Source organism: Ostrea edulis, chromosome 5 (assembly GCF_947568905.1).
Source record: "Ostrea edulis chromosome 5, xbOstEdul1.1, whole genome shotgun sequence".
In the NCBI taxonomy this organism is placed as follows: domain Eukaryota; kingdom Metazoa; phylum Mollusca; class Bivalvia; order Ostreida; family Ostreidae; genus Ostrea; species Ostrea edulis.
In genome coordinates this window covers 14,277,935-14,300,927 of record NC_079168.1, presented here as the reverse complement: position 1 = coordinate 14,300,927, position 22,993 = coordinate 14,277,935, and the positions used below count along the sequence as shown (strand labels likewise).

The 22,993-nt window shown below is 35.6% G+C and overlaps 2 protein-coding genes across 2 annotated transcripts; one reads left to right on the top strand and one right to left on the bottom strand.

Moving 5' to 3' along the window:
* Positions 1-6,704: 6,704 nt before the first annotated feature.
* On the bottom strand, positions 6,705-13,982 carry LOC125650640 (uncharacterized). The gene is made up of 3 exons (XM_048879096.1): positions 13,854-13,982; positions 9,336-9,485; positions 6,705-6,926 (listed from the first exon to the last, which is right to left on the bottom strand). The coding sequence occupies exons 1-3, from the start codon at positions 13,857-13,859 to the stop codon at positions 6,786-6,788; spliced, it is 297 nt and encodes a 98-aa protein (XP_048735053.1). The 5' UTR covers positions 13,860-13,982; the 3' UTR covers positions 6,705-6,785.
* LOC125650639 (coiled-coil domain-containing protein 170-like) lies at positions 13,979-21,568 on the top strand. Its single transcript, XM_048879095.2, has 12 exons — positions 13,979-14,295; positions 15,366-15,436; positions 15,537-15,588; positions 15,936-16,031; positions 16,944-17,200; positions 17,314-17,461; positions 17,722-17,907; positions 18,031-18,348; positions 18,513-18,713; positions 19,048-19,464; positions 19,888-20,124; positions 20,366-21,568. Exons 1-12 carry the CDS (start codon positions 14,077-14,079, stop codon positions 20,687-20,689), a joined length of 2,526 nt encoding a protein of 841 aa, XP_048735052.1. The 5' UTR covers positions 13,979-14,076; the 3' UTR covers positions 20,690-21,568.
* The last annotated feature ends 1,425 nt before the right edge of the window (positions 21,569-22,993 follow it).

The window sequence follows — 22,993 nt, the reverse complement described above, 5'->3', positions numbered from 1 at the left end:
AGAGGGGTCGGACGGTTACTCGGTTCAGGTTCCTGTGGGGGTGGGGCTGTCAGGGGGCGGACGGTTACTCGGTTCAGGTTCCTGTGGGGGTGGGGCTGTCAGGGGGCGGACGGTTACTCGGTTCAGGTTCCTGTGGGGGTGGGGCTGTCAGGGGGCGGACGGTTACTCGGTTCAGGTTCCTGTGGGGGTGGGGCTGTCAGGGGGTGAATGATTACTCGGTTCAGGTTCCTGTGGGGGCGATGGTTACTCGGTTCAGGTTCCTGTGGGGGTGGGGCTGTCAGGGGGTGAATGATTACTCGGTTCAGGTTCCTGTGGGGGTGGAGCTGTCAATCCTGTTTGGAATTTACGTAATTTCGAAATCCATGATTCTATCAACATTTGCAACTTTGTTCAACCCAGCTGCATGGAAATGAATAAAGAAATCCGTCTTTTATGTTGCATCCTGCGATGAATTTGATTTTGAAGTGTTGGTTGTGGATTTAGGATAAACTCGCGAATTTGACGGCTTTGGATTTTTTTCCAACTAGAATTTTTGTATCGCCATGTGACCATGGTGTGACATCTGCAGTTAACTGCATTGTTATTTATCACGAATTAGCAGAATTTATTTCATGGCTATGGGTATTTATTAATGGGTCGTTGTACAACACAGGTGAATGAGAAGTGTAATTACTGTATGATACGGGACTTTTGGCCAGGGGGTCTAACAGTGACCCTGCCAAAATTTACCGGACAGGCGAAATAAAATAACTTTTAAACCAATTGCACTATTATTACAACCCCTGCAAATAGATTGTAGTTAGACCTTCCTAACAATGCAAATGCCCACCCCCCCCCCCCCCCCCCCGCGCGATTTTTAGCATCTCATGCCACATTGAAATTCATTCTAACTTACCATTCTCCATTACATGGCTGATTAGAATCTGTGTGACCCCAACTAGGTGTAGATAATCTTGACAGAGGGCCAACTTACTTAGAAAATGACAGTGGTTCACATTTGTGTGCGAAGTGCAGAGGTAAAATTTATCTACAAACTCTACTCCAATCAGGGGGGATCCAGGAATTGAGGTTAGGGGGGGGGGGGGGGGGCGCAACTTTATTAGGCAGGGGGTCTGGGGCCGCCTTGAGACCCCCCCCCCCCCCCCCCCCCCCAGTGGGTCCAGGGCGAAGCCCCCGGAAGCTCCTGGATTTTACAGATTTCATAGGGCTTGAAATATGTCTCCTATACATGTCAATTTTACTATTTTCTGTCATTTTTGATAGAGGGAATCAATAAAATGATGAAAATGTTATGGGTTTTTAGAAAAAATGTAAGTTCTCCCAATAAAAGTAATTCAGTAAATCAAAAGATTTTGTCATTTATTGCTCTGAGAGTGAACGAAATGATTGCTTCTTTTATCGTTTACATTTATCTTAACAAGAGACCACGATTTACCTTAAATTTGAAAATTTTAAAGGGGGGGGGGGCTGCGTCCCCTTTAAATCCGCCTCTGCCAATAGGATTTTGTTTGAGGGGGGGGGGGGGGTTAATTCATTTTATGATTAAACCCTTAAATATACCCTGATCCGACACTTTACACAATCTTTCGATAGATCTGATCATATACAATACATATGCTAGTAGAGCGTGTGACAAATATCGTGAATCCTTAGTTTTTTACATAGCGCAATATACATAGATATATATAGTATAGATACACAGACACTCAACGTTTTAAATATATATGATAACAAAAATTGTCTTCCTGTAAACATAATATTAAAACAAATGTCTTCCTGTACACATAGTATTCATGAATATTGTGTTTACACGAAGACAATTGTTTTATTATATATATTCAAAACGTCGAGTGCCTGCGCATAATAGATAGTTTAAGAAATGCTAAACAGTTTACCACAACAGTAATTTACCAGGATGAACCCTGGGTGCCTCAGGATTAAAACCTACATATACTATCATCGACAGTTAGAACTCCCCGTCCAGATAACTGTCACGGACATACATTATCAGGCTGGGTAATTAATGACCAAAGGATGATGCTGACGACAGAAAAAATCTAACACTGTTGTGAGGTCACTTTGCAGGTAGAGGGTTACAAAACTTTGACTTGGGGGTCAAGGGTTTTCGTCAGATGCTGTGACAAAAAGTTGATGTGGACACATTTAATATTCACTTTTGTAAAATTTTTAGTTTTCAACATACAGCTTTCATATATGGAGCGCCAAATTAACATAAACTCAAATAATTGAAGATATTTTTTAATGATTTGAAGATGTCATTAATTCATTTGATGCGGGTGCAAATAATTAATATCTTTAATTCTGAATTATTGCGCGCACTAATTGAATTGATGATAGCACTAATCATTCTGCTGAATTGATGAGCGCTACAATTGAATTGTTGCTCTCTTCAAATGAATTGATGATATCAATAATTGAATTGATGCGCGCTACAATTCAATTAATAGAGCATTAATTCAATTAATGCTCGCATCATGCAATTCAAATAATGATCGCAATAATTGAAATCATTGCTCTCTTCAATTGAGTTGTAGCGCGCATCAGTTCAATTAATGCGTGCATTTATTGAATCATTGCTCTTCAATTGAATTAATGATATCATTAATTCAATTGATGCTCGCAATAATTATTTTAGAGAGAACTATATATCTTCAATTCAACATATTCACAACTGAATTAATGATCTCTTTAATTGAATTGTTGCTCTCTTTAAAAGAATTGATGCGCGCATTAATTCCTAATACAAAAGCATTGTAAATAATTAAAGATATCTTCAACTGAATTAAAGATATCATCAAATCATTTATACCGAGCTCCAAATTTAATGCTAGCAATAATTCCTCCACATTGATGTGCGCATGAATTGGATTGACGAGAGCAATAATTGAATATGATGCGCACATCAAATCAATCATTGCTCTCACCAAATGAATTAATGAGCGCATGAAATCAATTATCGCTCCCATCAAATGAATGAGCGCATGAAATCAAGTATTGCTCTCATCAAATCAAGTAATGTACGCATCAAATCAATTATTGCCCCCATTAATTCAATTGGTGAGAGCAATAATTGATTTGATGCACACATTATTTCAATTGGTGAGAGCAATAATTAATTTAATGCGCGCATCAATTCAATCCTTGCGCGCAATAATTGAAATGATGATATCTTCAAATGAATAAAGATATCTTAAATTATTTGAGTGAGATGATAATTTGGCGCTCCATATTCATACACTACAGAAGAACCCAACTCCCCGTCGAGGCCTCATCTACGTTTACCTGACCGCTGTAAGCAAACGAACTCTGGCGCAAGTTTGCTGAAGGGTGGCTGTTCATAAAAAAAAACACCACCTCTACATGGATTATGGGTGTATGACTAATTTATCATTTTCACTGAGACTGGGTATCTTGGGACATTTTCAATAAATAGTGATCATATCTAATAAAAAGGTAGTTGATCTTTAAAGAAAGACACTTACATTTATTTTTTTTTGGCCAGGACGTTAATAATAATAAAGAGGCCCACAGGTATTACTACTTCCATGGGCTATGAAATCTAGAAAGAAAAAAAATCCTGTTCTAAATATCTAAGCTAAATTCTAATGTTCAGCAACAGTATAAAACAAGATGTGTTCTTTTAACTTCACTGCCCTCAAAAGTGAATACACTGATGAAAGGCTTTAAATAATAGGTGTATTAGCATTGAAATATCAAAAGATATGTTGTGAAATTCACCATTTTTTGTACATCCTTTTCTGCTATTCCTAAGTATGCATTTAGATTTTACAGTATCAGCAAACTTACACATAAATACTATATACTAAGTTTGGCCCCACCCTGGGGTCAAAACCCTTACTCTGGGGAAAATCAAATTTACAATTTTGGTAAAAGACTACCTGCTCTATCCATTTAGTTTCAATTTAGTATCAAAAGCACTAAAGAAAGTTATTTAAGTGTTTTTCACATAAACACTATATAACAAGTTAGGCCCTGCCCTGGGGGTCATAACCCCTACCCCGGGGATCATGAAATTTACAATTTTGGTAGAGTCTTTCCTGCTCTACATTACTAGGCATTTAGTTTTCTTACTTGTGTGTGGTTCTTGAGAAGATTTTTGAAAACTTGTCATTTTTGGGCAGTTTTTGCCCAGCCCCTAAGGCCCCAGGGGTGCAGAAATCCTGAGATTTACAATTTATGTTCCCCTTGTTCCAAAGATGTTTCACACCAAATTTGAAAAGAATTGGAATGATAGTTATCAAGAACTTAAAAATGTCTATTGTTCACACATTTAATAACTGACCATTTTGGCCCCACCCTGATACCAAAACCCCTACCCCTGGAATAATCAAATTTACAATTTTGGTAAAGGACTACCTCTTCTTTCTAAATATCTATTTGCTTTCAATTTAGTATAATAGCATTAAAGAAGATGTAAATTAAGTGTTTTACATATAAACACTACATGTATATAACAAGATTTGCCCCGCCCTGGGGTCAGAACCCCTACCCCGGGGATCATGAAATTTACAATTTTGGTAGAGGCCTTCCTGCTCTACATCACTATGCATTTAGTTTTTCTTACATGTGTGTGGTTCTTGAAAAGATTTTTGAAAGTTGGTCAATTTTGGGCAGTTTTTGCCCCACCCCTAGGGCCTCAGGAGTCCTGAAATTTACATTTATGTCCCCCTTGTCCCATGATGCTTCATACCAAATTTGAAAAGAATTGGACTGGTAGTTATTAAGAAGTTAAAAATGTTCAATTGTTAACGCACGACAGACACGACCAATTGCAATAGGTCGCCGAGTTTACTCAGGTGACCTAATGAAATTTATATAGCGCCTTATATAAAACAAATTACACTAGGGCGCTTTACACTTTACCTTCCCACCGAGTTTTATACTTGCATTTGAACATGGAAATGCATATTTGGGAAAAGAATATAATCACTCCTCTCCGTCATATACAAACATTAATAGATTCTGTGATGTTAGCATTTGTACATGTAATACCACAGGCACCTGAAGTGTGGATAGCTTGTATAGATCTTATGTACATACACCCCCCCCCCCCCCCCCCCCTTCTAGAAATAAATAATTTTATACAGAACCGATCACCCTCATAAGTCATTCTGAATAATTAGTTTCCACTTTCTGTAAGCTTTTGAGATGACCACTTGTGAGATACTAATGTATGCAGATAGTCATATTAGTATCTCACAAGAGGTCATCTCTGAAGCTTACAGAAGGTTGAAACTGACTATTCAGAATGACTTATGAGGGTGATCAGTGGGGAAATAACATATTTTGGACAAATTATTGGTTCTGTATAAAAATAATTTCTTTCTAAAAGGGGGGGGGGGTATGTACACAAGATCTGTACAAACTATCCACACTTCAGGTACCTGTGGTAATACATGCATAACATGGACTGTGGATATCTCGGTGATTAGAGCACCTGACAAGTAATTCAGAAACCTCAGGCATTGATTCCCGGTCCATACATGAATTTTCTCCTTTGCTATATCTGCACAATTGGTGCTGTTGACAACCCTGGACTTAGGTGAAAATCCTGCCTGTGGCAAAAGAATCTGGGTTGTGTGTCTTCGAGGGCGAAGACAATTAAAGTAGGGAGGAAAATGTAGTAGTTAGGGCTATATGGATCGTGGATATCGGTTTGGGTAGCTTAGTGGTTAGAACACCTGATTAGTAATGCAGGAGTCCCGATTTCGATTTCTGGTCCAGCAGTAACTTTTCTCCTTTCTCATACTACACATATATTGATGTTCTCCACAGGGCTGTTTCAGTTTTGTACTTAAAATTAGAAAGATGAGTAGTGTACAGAGCATATACTTATTTTATATTTTAAACTTTGACACAATCAAAGCTGTTGCACTATTTGGTATAATCATGATTTAGCACTTTTTCTATGCATGAGAATGGACAGAGAATTTCATATTTTAGAGCCAGCAATCTTGCTTCAGTACAAAGCCACTAAAATTTGAATCCCGCGAAAATAAGTACTCATACAATATTAGATTCGCTCGCATATTCCCCACATGAGCGGATCAAAATATCTAATTTAATTTGTAAGTTTTCAATGTCAGACACAAAAAAATCCGGACATCATGAAAAATTTTTTTCGACCCATTTATCTATTCTCTGAAATTCTAACACACCCACAGTAATTTGCTTGTTGCTATTTGGGAATCTACCTGCTCCAAGTACATCCCCAAAATTTAGTTCCGATGCAATATCTGAAGAATGATCGAGATTACAATATTGGCAATATGCACCAATAACAGTTCATCCATGCAAGCTGGGTCAAATTAAAAATGTAGTGATCCTTAATTCACATGTGAATGGGTATGGATTCTAAACACAAAGATCTGAGAAACATTGGACATAAAAAGGTATACAACTTGTAGTTCCATCTTTCATGCAAACCTGGTCCAAGTAGAGAGAGCATATACATATATACACACACAAGTGAATATACTCAGAAAGTTAGAACTCAACCCCAAATTTTATGAACACTGCTACAACCCTCTCCATGTGAACATTCAAACACCTGGTGCTATTTAATGAATACTTTTTTTTAGTGATGCATGTATTTTTTTTTTAACTGAATCATTTGGTTTTTGACTGCTCTTTTAATTACTTAAAAAAAACCAGCCACCAAATAGAGGTCTTCAAGGTTTATTGTTTTAAACATTACAATAGATGTATCATATGATTCAAACAGTTCTTCGTAACAGTCCTATCTAAGATTTTTGGGCATTTGGTAGATACAGTGCCCTTTCAATTGTGTAGTACACAAAGTAAGCCATGGAAAAAGCTGTGACAAAGATGGTGTACGGTTTACCAAAAGGAGTTCTGTTATGGGTGAATTCAGTTGCTGGTTTCTGAAAAATTAAAGAGGGATTGAAAATAAAACAGGCACTTTAAATGATGCCAACAACACATGTATGTTAATGCATAATGTCCCTTGTAAAAGGTTTGTATACTTAAGTTTAAACTGTCATTTATCATACATCAGCACAGTGCAAGCAGTTCTGGATACATTGTTAGTTAAGAAGAATCCTTCTTCTTAGTAAAATCTCTGTAATTTTAGTATTCTATCAATGTATAAGTCACAGAGGAATGTATAATATTAGTAATTTATGAATGTATGAGTTATAAAGGAATCAATTTATCAATGTAAGAGTAATAGAGAAATCTATATTTTTAGTAATTCATCAATATTATGAGTTATAGAAGTATCTATATGTATATCATCAATGTAAGATTGATAGAGTTATCTTTCTTATCAGGGGGATATCTCTACCCAGAGTTGTTGTTCCTTGTTCTCGTGTATGTGAGGAACAAACAACTTGTGGGAGAATTTAAAACTGATACTGAATTTGATATTTTAGAACTTTATACAAGTTGTGCCTGGAATTTAAAGATGTGAATGAAACATGCTCCATTCCCCAAGGATCCAATCCATAAAGTGGTAAATCTGTCTCCCTACATCTTTTCATAAAAATTTATTTTTTTGTTTATTAATATTCTAATACCTATACTGAAAAGGCACAAATTCTGGAATCACCACTCTGAAATCTCAACTATCTTAATTTTATGCAGTAGAATTAGTTATCGTCAAAAATAAAATCCCAGATGTTTTTCAAATACATTTTGCAGGACACATGTCATGTTAAGTATATACACAAGTTCTGTACTCTGACACTTTTTTTTTTTTTAAGAAATCATTTTTATTTGACACTGTATGGATGAAAAAAGATTCCAATTCACCTTTAACATAAAATGTGGTGATGGTTACCCCCACCAAATTAATTTGATTTCAATTAATTTCAAAACTAATTATTATAGAAAATTATATCTTCATTTGACCCATAAGTTAAGAAGGTATGCTACACCAGAGAAATTTGATATGGATGAAAAGTGGAGGATATGTACAACAATATTTTGAAGTTGAAAATTTTCAAATCTACTTTATTTAGTCAAAAAATGCAGATTTAGTAGAGGGTAATCTGAAAGAAATTTAAAACCCAAAACTGAACAAAGTCCTTCCTTTCTTGATAATGAAGCTACATATGAAGTATGAAATCAATGGAGCCAAAAAATGTGGCTTGTAGTCATAGAGTGCCTACCAGCTTTTTCTAGGAAGACCCTGTAATGACATTGACCTTTGATCTCAAAATCAATAAGGTTCTTCCTCTTTTGATAACAAGCCTACCTGTGGAGTATCATTAAACAAGCAAAGACTGTGGCCTGTAGACAGGTAGATTGTCTACAACTTCAGTGATACACACACACACTAATGTACAGATAATAATAATAATGATTGGTTTTATATAGCGCCTTTTCCAGCGTATGCTGCTCAAAGCACTTTACAATAATTAATGTACATTATTATCCTGGCAGACCTTATATCAATCTAGAACTTTCTCAGCCTCCTTGGAAGCATACAGTGCAAGCTCCATTAAAAGCGCTAGAGCACTAACATTCTAACAATATCTTTCACTGTCTATAGCCAGGTACCCCTTTTACACTTGGGTGGAGTGAGGAAATTCATGTGAAGTGCCTTTCCCAAGGACACAACGTCAGCCCTGCCTCGGCCAGGACTCGAACCCATGACCTTTCAGTCGAGAGTCTGACGGCCTCACCACTAGGTCACCGATGCCATATATGGATGTATTATGCATGCTAATTTCAAATTATCCTCGCCAGGTTGCAAAGTATTTGTATTCTTCATTAATGAGTAGACAGTCAATTATTTTCAAAAATTAAGAATGTAGATTATGTGTATATGTATCAACATCTACATACATATGGTTTTATACTTTCCCCATTATCTCATAAAACACACTGATGTACTGCAGGTATTTACTTACAACATGTATGTGTGTTTTCATGTTTGTTTTTCCTTTATTTCTTAACGCTGTGCTTCTTCTTTTTTTCTTCTTTATGTACTGCATTTAAGTTTTGTGTTTAAAGTGGCATATAGGCCCGATGGGCCGGGTGTTTGATTTATTTTTACACTGTCCGTTAACATAATGTTTGTGAATATACACATGTCACTATAAATAAATAAACTACTACTAATGTACATACACAAACAGTCCTGTTAGTTTGTCCTCTCTCACAATGAATTGCGAAAGGATAATAAAATTGGGTATATGAGGGCATAAAATATGTTTGTTACAATATATTTTGTAATAATATCATGTACTGTACATGCATCATATACTTATCAAATGTAGAAGAAGTCTCTCCCGAAACATGTTTATAATATAAACAAGAAGTCTTACCAAGTAGTATTTCATTCTTTTGACTACTAAGTTCTCGTAGCTGAATGGATTGCTTGGAGAACTTTTGGGAACCAGAAATCTGGGCTTCATGTCCTGGACATCCCTTCTGATGGCTGAGGTGGAGAAACCTCGAGATACAACACGTAGCCCCTAGAATACATATAACACTACTCTTAAAATCTACAAATACGCAAACTGGCAACAAAAAACTTACTTCCAAAGATTTCATGTAATTTCAAGCAAGGGACCCATGGGCCACATTGCTGACCCGAGACATCCTGAGTCTTTCTTATAAACTACACACTAAGCCAAGGTCCAACAAAAAATTGTAACATTGGACAGCTGTACACTAATAGTTGATAATTTTCACATTAGCATATTGGGTTTCACTTGGTCAAGAACTGATAAGGCCAAAAATAAAAATGGATATGTTTGATGTACTCCGACCGACCCATCAAATTTGCTCCTACCTGATCATTTTTTTCAGCAATTTAAAATTTCAAATTTTGGGGGGGGGGGGGGGGGTTCCCTTGAAAAATAGAAAATTCTCCTTATTTTAAAAGAAAATATAAAAAAAAATTCATGACACTTAAAAAAAAAACCTACCTACCTACCGACCCACCTTGAAAAATGTGGGTCGGAGTACATCAAACAAAAGTATTTTTAATAATGGCCTAAGTGATAATTATCAAAAGTTTCTCTGTTTTAAGTGAATTTCACACATTTAATTCGACATAAAGATTGAAATCCGACTTGGACTAATCTGACTTGTAGGTTGGCATTCACAAGTCTGTAGGGCCTGCATTCTCATTATATTTCTCCTTAAGGTTAATGGACATGGACATGATTTTAGATCGATTAAAATTAACAGGGTTTTTTTTTTTTGGCTTTAGAAATAAAGATCTTTTATAAATAAGTGGATTAAAACTATTTTTACACAGGATGCATTTTGTATCTACATAAAACCCAGCTCACTAAATTATGTTTGTATTAAAGCAATATATGATGGAAAAAAATCAGAGTGTAGTATTTGCGCCAAAATGAATATTTTGTGCAAAATGACATCCAGGAGTCTGACTAGTTTGGAGGGGGTAGAGTATGAAGTTGGGCAGCAGTATCCTATACAGACAGGACACCACTGGTTTACACACAGGGTACTTTGACGGCTCAACGGTATATTGATGAAGTCATACAGACACACGTGGTTCCTAATTCAACATCCTTTAACAGTATTCTAACATGACTATGCCAGACCACATACTACTCATCGAACATGTGATGTTTTGCAAAAACACAATATCCAGGTTATTCCTTGGCCATTCAAATTATCAGGTTTGAACCCTATTGAATATGCATGGGACGATCTGGATAAGCACATCTGCCAAAGACAACTGCAACTTCAGACTTCGCAACAACTAGTCCATGCTCTGCAGTTAGAGTGAAACAACATCCCCAGACAGTAGAGACTTAATTTCATCCATGGGAAGATGTCAGACAGTCATTGGTACTTGACGATGGTGAAGACTTATAGTGCAGAATGCCCATTAGGGGCCCTGCTACACTAGGTTTGTTGCAGCGAGGCGACGATGGTGGTCAACCTTCGGATCCCCTGGGAATGGGGACGGGTCTCCTTGAAGATTCGGGGATGATTGGGTCCTCCAGAAGGTGGTGGATGGGTCCATTTCCTCTTCCTCGAGTCGATCGCCCACGGATCCCCACAGTATAGTTGGAGGAAGCCATTGGTACTAGTAGGGGGTACTTACTACTATATATTGAACTTGGGTGACCTTGAATTGTTAATGACTGTAATTATCATTAGTGGTTGTAAAACTTTGATTATCAAACCAATGTTTACATAATTTTTATGGCATCAATATGTATCAAAATGAATATGAAATTGTATTATGTGGTTCTTTTTCCCCCAGCATATAATTATATGTTCTACTTATCAATCTTATGATGCTGCTTGCCTTATCTGCTGTTGCATATCTGTTTGGAAATTTTTTAACGCTCTTATTTTTAGTTGTCGTTTCTCCATTTTCAATATTGTATTTCAGCTTTACGCAAGTCTGATTTAGTTTTCCTTGTGGAGTTTGCATATTTAATACCAAAACCTTTTTGGGTCCTGTTTTACGTTTTTTGCTATTTCCTTTTTCATTTTCAGTTTTCCACTTTGCTCGCTTATGGGAATTGTGCTCCACCTTGTATTCAATATGGCAATATCACCAATTTTAGATTTGTCCAGTCTTACATTTTTCATAGTTCGTCATTATCCGTGTATACCATGCATCAATTCAACATCTGAATCATGTCATTTTCTCCTATGCACCATGTAATATTCTTAGTACCCTGCCTAAATTGCAGTATCGTTGACTGCCCTATTTCAGTGACTGACCAGAATCGGTGACCTTTTGTTTACGTGTGTGCGTTGTCGTTTCCATGTGGAGATTGCATCATCAATTTCACTGTAGTGTTTGCAAACATAGTATGTCTTCAATTTCTCCCCGAAAATAAACTACTAGAGGGAGAGTACGCAAAAAATCAACACGAGCACCCTAAAAATAAGCCCATTTACTCATTACTTTTTCAAGCAAACCTTCAAATTAATATAAAGTTTACCAAAAGTCTAAAATTCTACACTATGCTATCGAAAATCGAATCGAAAAGGTACTGTATTGTTTCACCCCTAATTTTGTTATTAACCTATTTATTACAACATGAGCCCATTCCTTGGTAGTTAAAACTTACATAATTATCATATATATATAATTTTGTTTAATTGCACAATGTTAAGTTATGTAACAGGTTTCAATCCTTTTTCTCTAATATTTTTGACATGCTGATTTATACCGAGCGAAGCTCGGACGGGCCAAAGGCCCGTCCGCGAAGCAAGGCTCTAAAGGTAACACGTATGTAAAAGAAAAAAGTCAAAATCAGCAAAAGAAAAAGAGATAATCTCCATATACGTTCACTGAAATTTTCGTGATCCATATGGGCGCCGCCATTTATTTTTTCATTACCTGTTTCAACAGTTATTCGTGTTTTATTTTGAATGCCAATAATAAAAGACTCTAACGTGCAATTCGTAATTTAAACACTCAGTTTGTTCAAAGTGAATAGTAAAATTATCATTGTAACAGGTTTTAGCAAATAAATACATATAAAACCGTAATACGACTAAATAGATGAACGAGTTCATGGGTTTCTTTGAATAAGAATATACGATAAAATTACGGTTACTTTTTTACCATTTTGAATTTATTGGTTAATTTTGTTTAGTTTCAACGGCCTTTTTCATTCCATACTGAATGTATTATTGGTGTTTATAATTGTTTGCTTGGAAAAAGAAAAAAGTCGAGGCTAAATGTGACGTCACAATGCACAGCTTACGTCGCCTTGCGTTTTATTTCCCGCGTTCGATGAATAAGCGGATCATGTAAAACTGTAGTTAGAATAATCTAACTGTGTCTCGGGACAGGCCCTCACCACAGTTAGAATACCTCCCATATACCCGTAATGTAGTAGAAAATTGCGGAATCGCTCCAAAACGATTTTAAACTTATCAAAGAATAAACGCGTACATTTAAAGTTAAATTTATAAACAACTAACCTCATTGGTAATTTGTAAGTCCTTAACACTGTAAAAAATCGTATAATAATATTGTAAACTCAACACTTTGAAATGTCACTTTTCTCGATTCGAACTGACTGCCATTTTACCGGAAACTGCCATCGGAACACCCTGCTGCATGCTGTTTTCCAAAAACGAACGCTTACCTAATTTGCAAATAAGAACGGCCCAAGTGGGTCGTTAAGATAACTTTCCAAATGCATATGAGTGATGTGTTACATAATTTTACCGAAACATGCACTGTGTGCAATTTTCATTTTGCTACATTGCAGGTATATAGGACGCATTCTATCGTTAAATCGGGTCCGTAGGACATTATCATTTTAACGATAGAACATTCTATCTAGTAAAACTGTTGTCCCCATATAAACTCCTTTGATATTGAGATGTTACTGGGTGTTTAGCGCAAGGAAATTTCATTCAAAATATATATTTTTATATGAATCATAATCTACCGTACTTAACGGAATTATGATTACCGCTCGGGACACGGAGTTACGTACATGTATGCTTCGCTCGGTCCAACGGTCACACCGTATACATATTAAGCCTACCTAAAAATGAAATTATCTTATTACTTTCAGTTTCAAACAATGTATGTAAATGTAAACACGAGTAAACGTCACCATTTTGACCTTGTACTTTTCTGTACATCTCTTTTACAGATATTGATAGTCCATAAAACTTACTACAGATGAATGGGCGATTCTTTAAATATCATTTTCAAATGACCCCCCCCCCCCTTTCTAATCTTGAAATGAGAGCACGATCCCTGGACTGGACGCGTAAAACCCAATCCAATGGCAACCAACGGTATCTTAACATTCGAATTGTGCTTTCTAACCTTTTGGAGTTCACATAAATGCGTTGAAAAGCAAATTACCAACCTTCATTGTAGAAACAACTCCAATACCTCAAGGTTAGACGGAAGGGAACTCACTCTTTCAACTCTCGCAAAATCTCGCGCGAAAATCACGTAGCAAGTGCGCTTCCTGTGCCTGTGTTGTGACTTGTTTTCATGTTGCTATGCAGGGCTAATGGGAACGGAAAATATATGACAACACCGCTGCAATAAGAGGAAAAGAAATTATTGTGTAGTTCAACCAAAAAATGGCAAGTTATATCAGGGAAGGGGACCGGCATGGTCTTCCATCGATACGGAAACATGGATTTTTAGATACACAGCCTTCTCCGAGAAGAATAACTACGATTGAAAATGACGTCCTACACAGAGTCAGATCAACATCACCGGGTGCCAGAATGTTTGCATCAGATTCCAGCCTACAACACCCCAGACCACCATCCCCAAACCGTAGGCAGGTGACAGAGGTGAGAGGTTTATGCTTGGGGCCTATGGTTGATCAATATATTACAGCATACATAAAATTTACATTAATTATTAGAACAAATTGTTGAGGAATCTTGAAGAAATATTGCCATACCCAGATCATACAGTTATGTCTCAGAAATAGTTAGCTTGTTGAATATATGACATATACAAAAATAACATTGTTTGGCACATTAGCAAATGCGGGAAAATATAAGTTTAATATATATATGTTAATTAGGAATGAATAGGGAGGGTATATACTTAACCATATCATATGATATGAAATGGTTTAGGGCAAATTATACTTATAAACTGTGAAATGGTTTATAAATTAGTATCATCTGCACCAACTATGGTTTAGTATATTAACTTCATTTCTTGAGAAATATTTTTTGAAAAATTAAAACATCTGATATGATTTATATCATATCAACATGAAAAGGTAAATTCAATCATGTGACACAGAGTAATACATTCTGAAAATCTGTATTGTAAAGTCAACCATGAATGATGTTGATGGTTTGTCATAACCGAAATTAAATTATATGTTGAAATGTTCACTATGAGACATGGTAGGGTCAATCAATCTATGTGATTGTATCTGATTATATTGGGCATTATGCATTCTTGAAATCGATAATATCTATATAGCATCTATTTCTTAGAGACAAATATATCTGAATACATGTATAACATTTAGTATTTGAGTGAAACTTTTGTTTTCTTTTCTAATGCAGCTTTGGGTAAAAATGAGTTTTGTTTCGGCTAATAAAAACTCCACAAAATCCTAATTTGTGAAAACCTGACACAGAGACTTGTCTGTATGTTAGCACGAACTGTAATAGCTAGATCACTTTGTGTATTGATTGAAGGCAAATATTTACAATGTGTATAATTTTCCCACGAGATCTGAGTGTTAAATGCACTGTTTCATTAATTATTTATAAATGAATATTGTATTGTTGATCGAGTGTCCAGAAATTTATACTTCACAAAATCATCTGAAATTTCTTTTATTTGTAGTTAATACTACAGTAATTTCTGATTACATGTAAATTATAATTTGCAGATGCACGACCAAATTAGGTCATTAAAAGAAGAAAATCAGAAGAAAGATTCCTTAATTCAACAATTGTCAAGGTAATGCTATACCATATATTTTCACATTAATTCTCTATGTCTAGTGCAGATAGATTAAATGTATGCATTATCTAACATGTGAATTTGATTATATTTTTAGCATGGATGCAATACCAAAAGTTCACATCAGATCATCAGCTGACACACTAAGAGTAAGCCTTGATTAAATAGTTGCACACTTTTACCAGTACATTAATTTAATTATGATATTGGTAACATGTGAACAGAATCATTCCTAATGATTCATGACTGGTGACTTAGAGCATTAGATGTTGACAGTGTTACAGGATATGATATTAATGATATATGAATACTTCAATGGTTGTATAGATTTAATGGTTAATGTATAGAATTGTAACAGCAAGATTCTTGAATGTTTAACAAATCTATTGTAGCATGCAACTATTATAATTCCTATCAATATAAGTTATATTTCCTTTCTCATGAAATAGATAGATGATTAGTGATGAAAACTCTGTCAATGACTTCACTTTTACAGCATGACACAATTTTTCTTGGAGACCGCCATGCAGTAGAAACCGCTAGAAGTGAATTAGCAGGCCTACAAGTAAAAAATGACAAGCTCACCATTCAGGTAAAATATGTTTTCTGACTTTCTACTTCATTTTTTAAAAAACAAATCCGAAAAGTTCAGAAGAGAGAGCTCTGTCCACACCCATTCCTTCGAACCTAGCTGTTTTCAATCATAATTAATATTCACACATGAGTTAAGGCAAAGTGTAAACATTTCTAGATACAAATAAGATGATTGAAATGCAGATCATCCATTAAAACTATATTAAAACATATTCGGAGCATGTTCATATAAGTATTGGTTGTATATGATATGCACTGAGTAGGTTTGACCTCGACTTCTCATTATGATGTTTTGTATTGTATACTACTGAGGGAGACACACAATATCAACAGAACAGCTTCAGTGCAAGGACATACACTAAACAAATTGAGAAAAGTATGAGAATAAGTAAAATTGTCCACACAATAACGATATTGCTTCACAAATGTCATCAGTTCATTGCATAAATAATTTGTATATCTGAAGCGCAATAGTTGACAAAATGCATAGACTGGTGCCAAGGTATGGATCAGACAAGGTCATATACAGGATTTTCGCAGCATCAATATTGATATATGTTTACCTTCTGAAAAAATCACCTAAACATTTAGATGGCATGCCCTTGCCCCAGCTTGCACTAGATCAATTAGTGTAAATTCGATATTCACTGTCCATGTGATGTCATCATATGGCGTGATGTAGTGCAGTCATTTGACATCTGTGCTAACCCAGTTTCATGTCTTTTAAAGAGTTAGTACTGTGAATTTGATTTGAAAATAACAATTATCAGTGCTGTACATGTTTTTAAATTCTCATTTGCAAAGAAAGGACTATATTTAACTGACCTTAAATTATATATCTTTGTGGAAGGAGTAAATGTGCATTTATATTTTGTGCTTACATTATGAATATGTTCCATGTTATTTACAGATACGAGAATTTGAAGCTCAGTTAGAATCAAAAGAAATTAAAATCAGAGAATTGAGATCATTGTATGAAACCAGCAAAGAAAATGAAATGAAGCTTACATCAATGTTAGAGTCTCACAGGCAGCAGATTTTGGAACTTGAGGGTAAAGCAGGCTCTTATGAGACCGCTGTTGGAAGGAGCGAGTTCACAGTGACTGAACTACAACGCCAAATCAGAGAGAGCAACGAAAAAAATCTAGAGCTGGAATCTAGAATTCGGTATGAGCAAGAGTTGTCTTTCTTCAAACAGAATTTTAGATATAAATACTTGTTATTTATTCTGAGTCATGTTCAATGTGCTAAATACATTTACTTGATGGATGACACTGTAGGAAACACCTGGAGGAGAGGGAGAGGATAGAGATGGGACTTCATACAATGGAGAAAAAGTACACAGAGGTCATCTCTCAGTTATCCAGCATCATCTCTGTGGATGACATGTCACATACTACATTCACTGTCGAAGAAATTGTCAGAAGGGTAAGTGTAAGAAAACAAATGTGAAGAGATTCTTAGCGACATTTCCTCACCAGTGTTCTTCCTAATCGCATAATTAAATAACGTATAAACCGGTTTTCTCTAATCCTTGTTTTTCTATACTGAGTTTGATGCCTATACACACGATTTAAATGCCACATTACTGAGAATTGTGATGATGTAAGGTGTCAGGGAATGATGGAGTTACTCCCCCTATCCACATAGACCTAATCTAAGATAAGATTTAACCTCTCATTTTGTAGATGACAGATCTAGTACAAGAAAATGCATTGTTGAAGGGTAAGATTGTGACATTGAATGAAACGCTAAACAGCACAGAGTTGGAAAGCAAAGCCAGCAGAGAAACCATCATGAGATTGGTGTCAGAGGTCGGCAAAGAGCAAAAGGTCGCCACAAGGTTCACATCGGAGGTTGACAATATCAGACTAGTAAGGATTTACGATGTTCTTATTTGATAGTGTGTTTGCTTTAGTTTAATAATATGCCTAAATTTTCATAAAACATCTATGAGAATAAGTGCTATATTGTTTTGTTTTCAATTCGAATGAAAGGAAAGAGATACAGCTCTGACAGAGAAGAGAAACATGGAACGGGAGATGGCTATGATGGCAGAGAGACTAGATGCCAATCAGAGAGCACTAGAAGCAGCTAGAGAAGAACTGAATCTGAAACATAGCAGACTCAGTACGCTGGATCGGGAATACCGCTGCAATGCTGAGGACATCAGGAAAGTTCAAACCGAGGCTCATCTCTTCAGAGAACAACTGGTCTCTGTTTTGTCTTCGGTTGATGAGAGATGCAACACGTCCAGTGACTTTATCTTGAACAGAATCAAGACTGTCCTCCAAGACAATAGAGATCTGGTCTTGGTAAGTTGACTTTAGATTAAGGTACTGGTAAAGCAAAGATATTTTTATCATAAAATTGCTCCATGAAATTTTAATAATTTTCCATTCCAATTTTACTTGAACCATAACTTTGTATGGAAATTGCAATGCATGTTCTTCAAAAGCAGTTTTTCAACATACTGTAGAAAGTGGGATCTCTGGAGGAGAGGATCAAGACTCTGACAGAACAGCTGGAAACTCAATATGAGTTACACAAGACAGCAGCTCACAGGGCTCGCAAAGCTGAGAGTGATCTCTTGAATTATGATGAACGACTACGCAGTGCTGAGGGAGAGTTGGCAGCGGGAGATGTGCTGAGGGACGAGTTTAAAACAGACAAAGAAAAGGTAAGAGTGGGAAGGTTTTCAGGGTCCTCATTTTGAACACTTCTTTCTTGAAATACAGTAAAACACAGATATAGCAAACCTCCAGGAGTAGCAAAAAATAGTTTGTTATAACCAAACTTTGTTATGTCCGATAAAATTTTCGTTATTTTCCTCTCATACAGGAATAAATATCACTTCACAATAAGTGTGAATTTGTTATAAGCATGTTTGTTAGAAGTGTGTTTTACTGTATCATGCTTTAGATCAGTATTTAACACTTTGAAAGACTCATCCATTCATTGAATGTTCTAATTAATTTCACACTGAGAATTTTATTTTTGCTATGCTGTTTTAGTATCTGAGAGCTTTACAAAGATTAGGAGAAAAAATGAAAATGGATCGCATCTCAATCGACCTTGGTCTGGACATGACCATTGATGCTCTGATTTCAAGAGCAGAACAGCTAGTCAAATTGGAACAAGACACCATAGTGGACAAATCTACTCACATCTACAACCTGCAGCGCAAGGTAAAATCCCTCAAAGAACAGCTGGAGAGCAAAGATCTTCATCTTGACCTTCTGAGGAAGAAGATGACCAATATGGAGGAGAAACTCCTTGGAAAAACAGAAATTCAGAAGGAGAGAGACACTGAAGTTTTCAGAATTAGGAAACTGGAAAAACTGATTGAGAAATTTAAGTTCCAGATCACAGACTTGAAGCATGAGAACACCAACCTCAAAGCCCAGCTCCTGGGGTCTAGTGAATTACAGGTAGAGTGCTTAACAGTATAGGTATTTTGTACTGTTTGCTGCCTCTGCAACAACATTGATGCAGGTGCTGGTAAATGATAAAATAGCAATGTTAAAATTTATACATGTGGTAAAACATCAACCAAGGCATTGAAAAATAATTCTACAAAAGAGGAAGTGCAAAAATTACCATAATCTGCTCACAGTGATAAGAAATTCAGTAATTACACTGTTGAATGTGTCCGCGTCTTAAATAGGTGAAAAAAAAGATGCTCTCCAAAACTCTCATCTCTTTCTTGAATATCTCAGAAATAGTAAATTTTCATATTTCAATACCCCCCCCCCCCACCCAGAAAACCCAACAACAATACAACTCCTAAATTCAATGTCTTTTTCATAGTTAATGTATTTTTTCATACTATATTTCGACAAATTTATTTATAGATGAGAACAATGGAACAGAGGAGAGAGATTGAGGAACTGGTGGCTCAGGTTGAGGAGCTGGAGGACTTAAGAAAGAAACAGTCTCACAAGATCAAACACCTGAAGGATGAAGTGGAAGTGTCCAGTCAACAGAACCAAGAGAAGAGGCTCGTGTCTGACAATGCTGTACAGGCACTATCCAGTGAACTCCGAACCAGCAAGAATGCCCTGAATGCAATACAGAACAGGGAGAAGCAGGTAACCGCCCGAGACACTTCTTCTGTTAAAATGATTTTTCAATGTTATTTTTACCTTTTGATCTAAAGAGGGGGGAGGGGGTGGTAAGTGTACTCTGGTTATCCCTGTTCATCACTCTTTTTGTTCGTCACAAATTTCTATGGCATATTTCTTCTCAGTTGTTCTTGAGTTTGAACTTGTCTTTGAAAATTTCATATTGCAAGCAGGGAGTTTCATGAAGGGATTTTTTATTCATTTGCAGCTTTTGGACTTCCGTAATGTAGTAGCTAGAATGCTGGGTCTCGACATCAACACACTTGCTATTCCTGATTATGAAATCATCTCCCGCCTTGAGAAGTTGATCCAGGCACACCACACTCATGCTTTTACCACCATGAGCATGGAGGAGGCCGTTGCAGACATGGAAGATGGATTTTTCAGTGGTCATGAGGACTACCATCGGACGATGGGAAACACGGAGGCATCTAACTTCCGCCGCTCTCGAGAGCGAGTAAAAAGGAAAGCAGCCCGTGCTCGAGCACGCTCACTCTCACCAACCCGCAAAGTTGATCCCAGGGTGTATTGATCATATTGATGCAAAGATTCCTCGTAATTATTGTAGTGAGATTCCCAGGTATAGCAATCCAGGTTTAATATTTGTCCCAGTTTGACGATTTTTTTTTGAAAAAGGAAAATGCATTTATAACTTAGAAATAGACCTTTAAGATATTGCAATTTGCAAAAAGTAACATTTTTTTTACGGAAATACCCTAGATTTAATTCTTTTATTCAGAACCTCTCTAACTACGCTATCAATATATTCAATCAAATTTCCTTAGATCAGTCTGAATTTCTTTCCATTAGGGTTTTTTGTAGTATCGTACATTTAAAATGAAATAATTTATGTGAAAGGCACAACATGCCGAAGTAATTTGTAATTATATACATGTTGTTTTGAGACTAGAATTTCTAGTGTCATTCTGAGGTTTTTCGTTGTACTGTTGAGTAGTGTCTATGAAGATAAATTATTACTCAAGATCTGGAAACTTTAAGACAAACACAATTCAAGTTTTATTGTTGATTTTTAAACTTCTTGTTATGCATCAGATTATTTCTGAACTATGGGAGCAGAGTTAAGAATTTTGAATATTTACTGATTTCGTGGACATGCTTGATGAAGAAATCAGTTATGAATGATGAAAGTGCCTGTGAAACATACACCATATTCACTCACAAAAAGCTTCTTCCTCTCCACGGGTACTAGTGTATGTGCTCGTGTAGCAGTAATTTGAATATCTCCATTAGTTCTGTCCACTTTGAATTAGTTGGGTATCATTATGATTGGTGGTTGATATGCTTTTTGTAGTTGCTGATTATGTGTCAATATTTCTGTACGTTCCTGACGAGGAATGTACATTTTAATATTTATATATATATATTTCTTAATAAAAGCAACTGCCAGTAATTCTTTGTATGTGTTTTGTTTGTTTGTTTGTTTTTTATTATTATTATTATTTTTAATTTTACATAAATACAATGTATTGATACATGTATAATGAAAGAAAGATAACCATATATTTTTGAGGAGTTCAGCTTATTTAGTAGAAAAACGTATGTATAAAAAAACAAAACAACAACAAACAAACAGCGAGAGCAATCACCATTCCTGCTATACCAATCAGGAACATAGGGACTGGCTGACTTTTTTGTATCTTTAGAGAGAAAGAATAAACGAAAATGGAAAAGAAGATAAGAATGTACATAAAATCGATCAAGTCCTCCACATTATTTACTCAGGTTTTCAGAGATTACTGGCTCAATGAAGAACGACCCGGTTTTCTTCAGCATTTATCACAATAATCTAAAACCCGCTAAAGGAACTTCATGGAAGGCTTCACAAAAGATTTAAATTCAATCAATTTAACTTTTAAAAGTATGGACCTGCGGTTGTGATATTGTAACCAATACATGTCAAAAATAATCCCTGGATATATTTGGAAAAATCTTTTAAAGAATGGAAAAATTGGTTTAGAGAATGGTTAACTTTTGTGAAACAATGTCTATTTCCAGATTTCATGTAATTTAAAATAAAAAAAATGTCGGAGTGTTTGTGTTACGGAGTATATAAACAATTAGTACTTATAACAATCAGCGAAGAAATTGTCCCCATAAAATCAACAACCTAAACATCAATTTTATTCTTAGTTAGTCATCATTTCAATTTTTTCTCTCTATATATTTCAGTGAAAAGTGCCTTTTTGAAGAAAAATTATTGCAGCGTTTATTGTAGTTCATTTTTATGAATATGATATCAAAATATATACAGAATTGTTTGTAGTTTCTTCACATGATTTCAAAATAATTTCATTTGTAAGTGTTGCGGTGAAATCACACCAAATGCAAAATTGAAATTTTACAGCACAGATTTGTTAAGAAATTATAGTATTTTGCAGATAAACATTTTGCCTTGATGATTTTATGAACTATTCTCAATGATCATGATATCACAATTTACTTATAGCATCATAAGAAAAGAAAATTTGAACAATTTTGCATAATGATTAACAAAACAAAAATCATGAAAATTGGTACTAAATTCACCTCACAATAAGTATATATAAAACTTGGTTTTTTTTCAATGAAATATATAGTGAAAAAATTAAATGATGACTCGCTCATGGCCAGGTACTGTATTAGTTGAAAAGCCACCGCTTTTTATTAAGAAATAAGTTCAATGAGACAGCATATTTAATGCTTCTGTTAAGTTATTCTCCCATCCGTACGTCCTCTACGATTACGCCCCCTCCCGTTTTCAATTTTAAAACACTTACCCCTCTGATAATTTGCATGTAACAATAACTAACATGAATATGAACATGGATATTAATAA